The following is a 12,296-nucleotide window of genomic DNA, read 5'->3' as shown; positions in this document are numbered from 1 at the left end:
CAGAACTTAGCTTACACACCACCGGGGTCTTACAAGATTGGCTGACCAGAGTTTCAAATTATTTCAGTGTTCTCCCCAGCCCCTTTTAGTTGGGCGCACCACCCAGCACTTTTCAGTAACCACTCGGCTTTTTTTGGGTAGTTACTGAAGCGCTGCATCACAATACAAGGGTTGCCACCCACCTACAGTTTCTACCCACCCGGCTTAAAAAAATTTCTGGTTTGAACACTAAATTTGAGCGTTTAGTTGTGTATCTGAACTGTATGATTAACCCGTTGCCCAGAGTTGTGTTGTAAATTATACATTGATCCTATCGTATGATTTCAGCTGGTAATATTAAATGTCTTTTGTCTACAGATACTAAAGAACATCACTTGGTACTCTGAACGTGTGCTGACTGAAATCTCTTTGGGCAGTCTTCTCATTTTAGTAGTGATCCGAACCATTCAGTACAACATGACCCGCACCAGGGTGAGTATGGTAAATCCCAGCTGAAGCGATAGAAACAAATATTCAGTAACACTGGCACATTGGGCAAATGGCTTCTGTTTATTTTTTTCACTTATATTTTTACTTTCTTGTCTCTAATAAAGCAGTTATGCAGTGTACCCTGCCTAGTGTACCTCTCATCTGGTAGATAGGGCGGTATAATAACTAAATCAACCTTTTCTGACCTTTACACCGCGGAAGAACCAATTAAAATATTATTGTTAAAAATACATTGGATTACATGCTGCTTATATTGATGGTCAGTGTAAAAATGTCCCCTTACTTTGGTTGTGGCAATGCCATCATTATAGACTGGAAAAAAAGATAATTATTGCTATGCCCAGTGACGTTACTTTTTGATCTATGCCAAACCATCAGATCAGAAGATGACAGCTCAGCGAATCTCTGGAACCCTCTGGAGGAACCCAGTTGCTCCATGGAACCCTGGTTAAGAATGATGGCTATGAAGTTGCCTAAGAATACCAATGATACTGTCATGTTTCTATTAGGTGTTCCCATGTGAGCCACATCTGTGCCGGCACTGGTGGCTACAGACTATTTCCCAAGTATCAGTATGTTGTACTTTCAGTGATCACTCGTGTAGGTATTGCAGCATTTTCCTCTTCATTTACCTTTTTTAATAATAAAAATAATAATAATATTATTATTAAAAAACAGGATTTATATAGCGCCAACATATTACGCAGCGCTGTACATTAAATAGGGATAACTGTATAAAATTTACAGATTTGTAAATAATCCTCTTAAATCTCCGTGCAATAGATTCACAACTTGAGATATCAGTCACACAGAAGGGATGTAGATTTGCATTGTTAGAAGGAGCAGTAACACAGTTAAGTCTGTAATGAACAAATACTGCTCCCCTTGTATATAGAATATATACAGATATTATAGAGTTAAAACTTCCACATGGAAACCCTGTTATTAAAAAATGAAATTTTATTGAAAGGTATACCATTTATACAGAAGATAAGTATCAGAACCCCTGCTGTGTCCGGCTTGTGATTTTCACCCTATTTGTTTGGGTGATCATTGTCTCCTAAACATAAAGGGCTCTATTTATAAAAACAGAGAATCAGACATTCACTTGTGGGAATCTTCCATGTGATGGCAGTAATTGATTCCCACCATGTTTGAGGGAGGAATGTCACATTCATTGTTTTATCAATAGAGCCCAAAGTGTTACTGCAACAGGGTTAAATGGAAAATAGAACACTTTTTGGTGACATACCTGGGGTTTATTTGGGATTTTGTCTTACTTATTCTAGTGTGTACAATGCAAGAAGAGAAGGGCAAAAAAACCTTACTAAGGCTTTTATATATTTCTCGCACTAAAACATAAAAAAAATGTGCCTTTAGATATAATTTAACAAAAGTGAATATATTTCAGCACGACACGTTAAATGTTTTAGTTTTATTACACAGTATTTATATAGCGCCGACATATTATGCAGTGCTGTACAAAATCTATAGTCATGTGACTAGCTGTCCTTCAAAGGGGCTCACAATCTAATGTCCCTACCTCATGTGTTAATAGTCATGTGTTAATACAGTTTATTGACAATTTTTTTGGGGGTAAGCCAACTGCCCAAACTGCGTGTTTTTGGAATGTGGGAGGAAACTAGAGTACCCAGAGCAAACCCACACAAACACAGGGAGAACATATAAACTCCATGCAGATAGTGCGCTGTTTGAGATTCTAACCTGGGACCCAGCGCTGCAAAGGCCAGAGTGCTAACCACTGAGCCACCGTGCTGCCGGTGGCAACAAAGTGATTGCACAGACTACACATCCCTGCACATCGCAACCATTGTTGTGTTTTTTGAAGAGATGGTGATGTGGGTTTTTGTTTTTTTGCGTGTTGTTGTGCTAAATATTCCACAATGACTAATGCGGGTTGCTCGTTTCGAAAGGCTCGGGTTTCGGAGTTCGGGCTATGCCAGCAGTCACAGCCAACATCTAGCTGGAGTCGGTATTCAGAGTGACATCAACTTTCCGCACATATTTAATTAAAAGAAAAATCCTCGCCGCCCCATTCCAGGTTTCAGATTAAATTCCTTAAATGAAAATTAATTGTAATAGCTCGAGTTACTATGTGACCACATTACCTAATCTGTAACAAAGTTATGCCCAATAAATTATACTTGGAGGGGTCGTTTGGAGGTCCCCGGTGTTGGTAAACAGGAGTAGAGGCTTTTCTGCATTTTATTTGCTGCAGTTCTGCAATGTTGGTGTATCTGGTTTTCTCAGTGGCCTGCATTCCCCTGCTTACATGAGGAACACAAGCTAAATACTGTCATTGTGCATATCAGTTCTTTGAATAAAATACTTGTTATCATTCGTTGAATATAGTTCATGCTCCTCATATACTATCTTACACTCCAATTAGGACTGCTTGGCATTTCCCAGGGAAGGTTCCTTATAGTGACAACAGTGAGCCATGTTCTTGTAATTGGAATGGCCACTATTTCAGAATCCCATATGAAAGGATGACTACATAGGAACACTGCTGTTGTAAATAACAGGACGTTCCTGATGAAGAACTTCCATGATAGGATCACCAGGTATTATTTTAATGATGGCTGCAGATTTAAAAATGCTATATGCTACGAGGAGTCAGATCTCAGGATAATTATATCTGTGACCAACACTGTTAGTTGTTCCCAACATTATATTGGGGATCAAAACTGGTAATATCAGCTTTTTAAAGAACCCCTGCAATTATTAAAATATTCATAGCTCACAGTACATTAGTTGGGTGGTCAGTGAGAAGAATGCTACTGTTTAGTTGAAAGTATGCCCCCCTTACAGATATCCAAAAAGATCATTGTTGTGAGTGGTCCATGACCTGGGAGGCACAAATTGCTCATTGTTCAAGGAACCCCTATCAATCTCTGGAGTTCCACAGAGCCCTGGTAGAGGAACATTTGCTCTATAGTAATAAATGGTGTTGTAGACCACATAAGTATGGCATACCTACATAAAAAGATGCAGCTTCACATTCACAGATAGTGAATGTTTGTGTTCCTGCATGTACACGTATATGTATATTGATAGCATGTTGTCTTCTTTAGTAAACCTGATATTCTTCTCCAAGATATATGATATAGCACACAATTGTAGTGTTATCAGCGTGCATAATTAAAATATATTCTGTTTATTTTGCAGGACAAGTACCTTCACACCAACTGCCTGGCGGCCCTTGCCAACATGTCCGCTCAGTTCCGCTCCCTCCACCAGTATGCTGCTCAGAGGATCATCAGGTAACTTAAAGAGCCAGTAAATCATTTTGGGAAGGGTTATTAAAAAAAGAATTCTTCTAAACACTTATTAAGCCAACCGACAATAATTCAGAAGAGGAGAAGCTTGAACGTGCAAGTAAGGTGAGGATTTTGCTAGGAAAACTACCTTTTCTGGAGTAGTTGAATTCTGTAGCAAATTGAAAGGCACATTACATTGTATGTTGGTAAAAATGACTTTAAGTAAGGACAATCGTGCAAGTAAGCATTTAAAATACTTGATTTTTCTGTGATTTTGTGTGTAATTTTGGTAACGGGGTCTTTTAAATAAAAAATATGCACTGTTGTTAATGCCGGTAATATATAATCTGTGTGCCCCATGCAAAAGGTTATTCTCTCATATTTAAATACCTGTAAAGAAATATATTTCTATATCTCTATTTTTACCAGTGTTCCCCCCAGCCCTTTTGAGCCGGGTGCACCACCCAGCATTTTTCAGTAACCACATGGCTGTTTTTGGTCATTGACCTAATTCTGAGTGAAATGAGAAGTATGGGGGGTAAGGAGCCTTTTACATCGCACCCAAAAAAGTGCCTGATGTGACTTACCTAGCATATGGAGTACTGAGTTTACATATATCTGTTTTTATTTTATGTGCAAAGCTCAGGCATTGTCCAAACTTCATTTTTTTTTCAGGGAATGTCCTCTCAAGGCCTCACAATATGGCTACCTCTTGTGCATGCCTTGTTGTAACATTCCTCAGTCTAGAAATTGCTTTAAATCTTCAAGGTTTGCTTTTACAGTGTTTACTTGAACTTTCAGTGACTCTCTGTAGAAAAGATACAATAGGAAAGTGGAGTTCAATGGGATTTATAGTGTTTAAAGGAACTACGATGTGTGTTTGTAAAGAAAAATGCAGAATTATATGCAGTATAAGATGATTTGCAGGAACATTGGGTTTTTTTATTTTTTATTTTGCGTACTTGTGGGAAGTGTAGGCATGCAAGGACTGGCCCTTCCAACGCTATGGGATTTGTTTATAAAGCAGTGAATTTACCATGCACTGAAACATTCTCTGGTGGAAAATCAATTACTGCAATTAAAACAAATAGACCTGATAAGGAAACCTTCTATACCAGGAGATGTTTAGGTGAATGCCGGATTCACTGCTTTATGAATAGACCCTTATATGTTGAAGAGCTGATTCTGTATTTTTGGTGTTTTGAAGTCCCATAGACACAATACAATACAACACTAAATACAACATAAAATAAATTGCGACTGATAATATAAAAAGAAGAAAACCAATTTGTGTGTTAATTTAAAGGAGCAACTTTACAGAAAATAGTGTCCTAATAGTAATTATCACTGTTCTCCCCAGAAAAAATTTTGCAGCTTGGTGGGTAGAAGATGTAGGCGGATAGTCAAAAAGTGGGCTCGGCAACACATGCCCAACTTAGTGTTCCCAGGTTTGTTGTGGCCATGAAATCCAGTAACCCCAATAATTCTGTCAACTTTCTACCCCCCCTATACTTTGTATCAAATTTCCAATGGCCAACCCCTTAGTATGTCCCATTCTCCATCATCTTTGTAATATACCTAAACTGTCCATTGCTTTTGCATTGTCACCCAACTTTTCAGTGGCCACCCAGAAACAGCCAGGAGGCTGCTAAATAGTGCTGGGTGGTGCACCGGGCTAAAAGGGGCCTGGGGAGAACACTGAATTATTGTAGATAATTTTTTTATGTCCTTGGGCTGTGAAAAGGATTGTGCGTAAACCCATAGACTCTCCATGTTTTTATCATTATTATAATAAACAGTATTTATATAGTGACAACATATTACTCAACATTGTACATTAAATGAGGGTTGCAAATGACAGATACAGACAGTGACACAGGAAGAGGAGAGGACCCTGCCTCGAAGAGCTTACAATGTAAGAAGTGGGGAATTGGGTATTTTTTGCTTCTCTGGGGGTTTTGGCAAATTATTCCAGAAAATGGGCCCGTTACTTGTTTTTACACCAAAGTAAATTCCCATGGACCAATGAAGGCAGTCGGACAGGCAGATTGTAGTGACGCGCTCTTTACAAATATGTTGCTATGGATGGAAGACATGAAAAACGAGTGTTTAATTGCTTACTGTGGAGGGAATATTAGCAATTGAGGTCATTTTACCTCTTAGATTGTAAGCTCTTCGGTACAGGGTCCTCTTCTCCTCCTGTCACTGTCTGTATTTGTCTGTCTGTCAGTCATTTGCAACCCCTATTTAATGTTCAGCATTGCGTAATATGTTGGCGCTATATAAATACTGTTTATTATTATTATTAATAATAATAATAATAATAATAATAATCATTTTCTCACCTACCCAAACTGTTGCTTCTGCAGTGGTTGGTTGGTCGTGAGATTGTTTTCTGCTTTGCTTTTTCCATGGGTAGATTTAGAAAAAGCAAAGATGTAGAAGCTTGCAATAAGTTTTTTCATATCAAACTATTTTTTTGGTCATTATGTATTTTTACGTCGTCTTTGGGCATCAGTCATAAATCGTAAGGAAGTGGTGGCCAGCAGTATGTAAACACAGTCTTTATTTTAATTTCTTCCACTCATCATAAGGATTCATTGTATGACACCGCAAGCCAAATAGCGCATCAGTTCAGTCATTCACATGGCCTCCCGGTGATGCCAGTGGCGCCCTGTTCGCTTTTCAGGATGCGGAATAAAGCCAACCGCTGAATTGCTCCTACAGGCAATTGTCACTTTTCCTGGAACAGCTGTTAGTTTTGCTAGCACTAATTGGTTTACCAACAAAATCCAGTGTTGAAAAGGGGAATTTTCCAAACGCCTTTTTTTTTTTTCCCCCAGTGTTTCAACTGGCACGGCAAAAGTTTTCCTTTCCTGGGAACTGAGCGCCCACTGAGATGGGACCACGTGTGCCGCTGGATCTTGGCACATGGGAACCTGGGTTTCCATCCCTCTGTTTAAGGTCATCTGCTTCACGGTGTAGAACATCAAACAGCGTCATTTTACTAAGCTCTGGAAATTGGCCTCTTTTTTTTTTTTTTTCTTTTTAATTTATGACTGCGTCTGCTGGAAGCTGCTTAAATGCAGCCGAAACGCAGCTGTAAAGGATGGCATTTACACAACGGAAAAAGGATTCATTTTGTATCAGCAAGAGTGTGCAAGGCGACCTCGGATGATACAAACATGTTATAAATTTGGCACATTCTTTCCTATGCAGTTACAGCCAGACCTTACATATATTATGATAATGGTGGTAGCGCTGTTTTACCTGTCACATGACAAGGACATTTCAGAAGAATATTCCAAATGGATTTAAAGGAGTTTAAAGAGAACCATTTACTAATCAACCTGAAGAAGATTCTGTTTATTCCAGGACTGTGGAGTCAAGGTCGGAAGCTATAATTGTATACCTAAAGTTGGCAAAAACAAAATGATTTTGACTTTGCAGTCCTAAAATATTCAGTATTCAGCCTTCTTTTTACTTTGTTTCTGACTCTCGGCCTGACGTTCCTTGAGGTGTTGTCCTGTCCCACTTGCTGTCTTCCAGCTCTTAAGTGGGAAATGCGGGAAATTTCATTGTCCTTTATGGATATCAGTAGTTAACCGTGGCATTTCTGTGAATATCAGTAGTGCACAGCATGGTGTTGCATTCTTCTGCCATGATTGTCAATGATGAAAGGCAGTGTGTTGGGTCTTTGTCTCTGTGGTTGGCGATAATGAGTAGCTGTATGTTGAATGCCTTCTCCGACATGGTTGTCAGTGAATGTCCACGAGTTGAATGCTTTCTCCTCCATGGTTATCAGTAGTGAGCAAATACTTTTTAGCATGTACTTTATGGATGTTTTATGCTTCATAAAACAGCCATTATCTCCCTCTCTCTCTCTTTGAGTTTATTTTCAGCATGGCTTCTTGGAAATTCAGAAGCTGTTGTGTTTAATTGCATTGCACAGACTAGGAAACAGTTTATTGTACTATTTAGTGAACATCTGCAGTCTGCGTTAAGGCTTTCCCTCACTAGTTTAGGTTTCCATTATCTGTCCCCAAGCCTCAATCCAAACTCCAGGCAAATTGACGCAAGTCTGTATTCATTAATTCATCATTAAATGGTATTTCTTAATACAAGTAGTGGAAGGTTATGCAGCACAACAGCCAGTTCTGTTGCATGTGCAAACAAGGGACTTGGTGATAGGAAGAAAGTAAAAGATTTTATCAGTCTGCTTCTCTTCATTTCACAGTCTATTTTCAGTCTGGAGAGGGACAAGAGCGGCTCTTTTTAGCTGGGTGCACCATCCGGCCCTTTTCAGTAACCGCTCGGGTGGTTACTGAAAAGCTTGATCACAATACATGGCTCAGTGGTTGCCTTTGCAGTGCTAGGTCCCAGGTTTGAATCCCAGCTATCTGGAAGGAGTTTGCAGGTTCTCCCTGTGTTTGCGTGAGCTTCCTCCAGGTATTCCAATTTCCTCCCACATTCCAAAAACATGCAGTTAGGTTACTTGGCTTCCGCCCAAAATTGACCTTAGACTGTGTTTATGGCATATGACTATGGTAGGGACATTGGATTGTAAGCTCCTTTGAGGGACAGCTAGTGCCGTGACTATGGACTTTGTACAACGATGCATAATTTGTTGTCGCTATATAAATACTGTGCAATAATAATAATACAGGGGCCTCTGTCCGCCTACAGTTTCTTCTCACCCAGCTTTTAAAACATTTCCAGGGGAGAATACTGACCTGTGTTTTCTAAATGCAACAATATAAAATCAGGCTTCCTGCCTTGTCAGACGGGTCTGCTATATAACAGGGCTTTGTATATCTTTGTATATATAGAACTTGAAGTGCAGAAATACAAGTTAGGTAGAGACAAAGCTGCCTTACCTTCCCAAAGATATAGGCCCCTTCTGCACCATAATAATGCTGGATGTGACAGATTTGGCTACAAAGAATTGGTGTAAAAATGAAAATTCATTGTATGGAAACCATAACAATGACTTCCTATTTTATCTCTTAATCTGGTAAAAACACTTGAAAGGGATTTGTTATAATTGTTTTTTGTAAATGTGAAACCTTTCTAACTCGCTTTCTGCTGCAACATTTGGATGGTAGGGTCAGAATTTGACATCGACAGTATGAAAGTATGGATCCATACTGCCTTGTATCAACCGTTCTGGCTAGCAGTCGTGGTATAATGGTTTTGGGTGCACTTTGGAATTCTTAGTACTAACTGAGCAACAGCCTACCTTAGTATTGTTGCTGACCATGTCTCCCCCCTTTATGACCGCAGTGTCCCTATCTTCTGATGTCCACTTCCAGCAGGATAACAAGCCATGTCACAAAGCTTAGATCATCTCAGACTGTTTTCATGAACATGACAGTGAGTTCATTACACCTAAAGCTGAACTATACTTAAAATACAAAAAAATTTCAAACTTACCTTTACTTCTGCAGATACCTCCAGCGATGTCCTTGATTTGGTCTCATGCTGTCCTAGAATCCTCCTTCTTCTCAGCTCCGGGCGCCGCCATCTTCCTTCTTCTTCTCTCTTCTTCTGGCTATGTTGTGCAGGCATGAGATCAGATTACAAAGCCTGCTGTAAATGGGGGAAAAAAAGATTGCTGATCTCACTGCGCATGTGTGAGATCAGCCCTTTTTTTTACCTTGGCAGGAAAAAGGTGCTTCTGCGCATGACGGAGATCGAGCATGCGCAGAAGGAGCAGCCTCTTGGGATGTGTGACATAAAAGATAACTTTATATAAAATGGTTATCTACGCTCAAATAAAGTTTGGTGACAGGTCCACTTTAAATAGCCACAGTCACCAACCTTTTGGGGCTCACAGCCCACTAAATCTATGGACTGCGCATGTGCAGGAAGCTTGGGGGGGTGCACTGGCCAGAGCCGTAGACCACTGCTGGTCTCCGTGCTCTTGCGGCCCACCTGTCAGGGCCACGGACTGGGGGTTGCACTTTGGGATGTGGTGGAAGAGGAGATGCACAGCATGGATATGCAGCCAACAAATCTGGAGCCATCATGTTAATATGGACTATATGGGGTCAAACCCGGTACTTGCAAGGTGTACCTAATAAAGTGTCCGATAGGTGTGTGTTATATACACATGCCCTTTAATCCTATATGATTTATCATTCACACAGACCATTTCTTCTCTAGTTTTCTATGTCTTTCCAGTACTTTAGTAATGTTTACTGAACCGGGAGAACAGGGAGGAAGGGTTAATGTGTGAATAAAGTTCCCGCTGTCTTGGTGGACTACTTCCCATGAGACAACTGTCTGACAGCTCCATGAATAGCATGATAGCACTTCTTATCTGTAGATGCTGGCTGTCTGCATACTTGGCATGTTTTATAGGAAGTGCAGATAATGGTGACAGGATAAGATTTTGTTATATATGTATATAGAAGAAAGCCTGAGAACCAGCAGCAGGATTTTTGTTTGTGCATGACACAACACCGGACTTGTATCTCTCATCTTCATCTGCCTTTTTGTGACGTTTCCAACCGGCGCCCTGGTTCCGCTGACCCGTCTCCTTCGCCCCTTGTGATGGATGCCTATTGGGAAAAATAAAAAACTGGGACATAAAAAGGCAAAAATGGTAACCAGTGATAGGATTGCTCTTTGAAGAGATCGGTGTAGTGGGCCTGTAAGAGTATATGGGTGCTCATTTAAAGTATTTCGTTTTTTCAACATGGAAACACTTTCAACATCAATTAAAGGACCCCTATACTAAAAAGTGTTATATCCTGTCATTATGGACTATGAACTAAGTCTTCAAGGAGCTTTATAACAAGCGATCACTGACCTCTCTAGCTGCTTCTACTGTGGGGCCATTCAATCTCAGGGGTCATAAAGACTCCAAAGTCTGGGCTTCAGTTTCTAACTCCTTTGAAGCAACAACAATGCTGATAATCACTCCTGCAACATTTTTTTTTTTTTATCCCAATAAAGCCGAGTGCAGGCAGACCTAATCTACACGACGGTGACAACTCTGTTCTGAAACAGGTACAGTTTCAGCATAATTACCATGCCATCACAGTAAGGTTTACTTTACTGGCAGGATCAACAGGTGAGCCTGATTTATTAAAACTTTCCAAGACTGGAGAAGATAGACTATCCTCGGTCCACCTGGGTGATCTAGCAAACCTGGAAAGGATTTCTTAAAAATCATTTGCCACTATTTTGGCAAATGCTTTTAATCCTGGACTAGATCCATTCCAGGTTTGTTGGCTCACCCATAATAGTTTATCTTCACCAGTCTTGGAGAACTTTGATAAATCAGACCCATTGAAGAAGAGAAAACTGCATTTCTGGCAGTTCTATACCACACACATATGTACATGTATGCATATCTACATTGAAAGCTATAGTTCTATTACAAAAAGTCAATTTAAAGTCAAAATATAAAAAAAATCCCTATAAAGCTCACATTCTGTGGGACATTTGTAATACAGATCTTCTCCTGTTCAACGCCCACCTGTTGATTCTTTTATTATGACCTGCTGTGCATCAAGGTATCATTGTGCTGGAGCAGTGTTGTCACCTTGTTGTAGTGCTTCAGCTGTTACTGCATGGTCAGTTGTGTGTATGTGTTATATATATATATATATATATATATCATTGCCCTCCCCAGACCCTTTTAGCCAGACTGTTTTTAGATAGATTTCACCCGTCTGTTTTTGGGTAGTTGGGTCAGTGGCTGACACCCACCTACAACTTCTTCCCACCCAGCTTGAAAGAATATCTCCGAGAAATACTGTATGTTTATGTATATATATATTTTTTTTCTTTTTCCCTTTACTTTGTCACCTTCTAAATTCCCAAAACAGTAAACTGTAAATGACAAAAATACTAAAAAACCAAACTGAAGGTTTGATAATCAGGAACATGCACAACGCTACATTAAAACCCACTGAGCCATAACACATGTATATTATGCTTAGATACACACAACGCTATTCGCAGACTGAGAAGTGTGAATTGGCCTTGGCAAGATTCACGTGTAGGACCGATGTCATCCAGCAGAGAGCAGCACTCTCCTTTGTGATCCGTGCGATAATAAATCGGGGAGCTGCTGCAAGGCTCTTTTACCTGGATTGTGTAGCTTGTTAAGGGGCCAGTCCAGGCCTGACTGGCTGCAATGTTTTAAGTGTAATGGTTTGAATGGATTACAGCCTGTCATTACTTGTATTCTTTCTGCTCAATTTAGATTAGAGATTGTGGCTGTGCATGCCAACATACTGATCTCATTACTCCAGAAAAGTCTTTTTTTTTTCCTTTGAAAACAGGCTAGTTTAGTCTCCCTGCAGAGCTCCCGCCAACAAATTGATATCTCGTATATTTACTTTTCCACCACTGTGCAAACCTGCATTTCAGGTATTTTTTTTTACCAAAATGTTGAAGGAGTTAGCAGTTAAAATTCCAATGAAATAAAATCTACCAGCATTAGAAAGTTTTTTTTAAATCCTCCGCTTGCATTCAAATATCTGGTAATACTGTGATGAAAGTCTTTTTTTT

General features: G+C 39.8%; 1 protein-coding gene across 2 annotated transcripts in view; it reads left to right on the top strand.

Annotated features, from left to right (window-relative positions):
• Positions 1-12,296, top strand: part of DYM (dymeclin) — a 213,763-nt gene that overhangs the window by 75,901 nt on the left and 125,566 nt on the right. For both annotated transcript variants that reach the window (XM_072416728.1, XM_072416729.1), the window contains exons 11-12: positions 358-471; positions 3,679-3,773. In XM_072416728.1, the coding sequence (XP_072272829.1) occupies positions 358-471; positions 3,679-3,773 (209 nt within the window). The remainder of the gene's footprint in view (positions 1-357; positions 472-3,678; positions 3,774-12,296) is intronic.

The sequence above is a fragment of the Pyxicephalus adspersus genome, chromosome 6 (genome assembly GCF_032062135.1).
Source record: "Pyxicephalus adspersus chromosome 6, UCB_Pads_2.0, whole genome shotgun sequence".
In the NCBI taxonomy this organism is placed as follows: Eukaryota; Metazoa; Chordata; class Amphibia; order Anura; family Pyxicephalidae; genus Pyxicephalus; species Pyxicephalus adspersus.
Note: the sequence above shows the minus strand (reverse complement) of the source record. Positions and strands in the feature narration are given on the sequence as shown.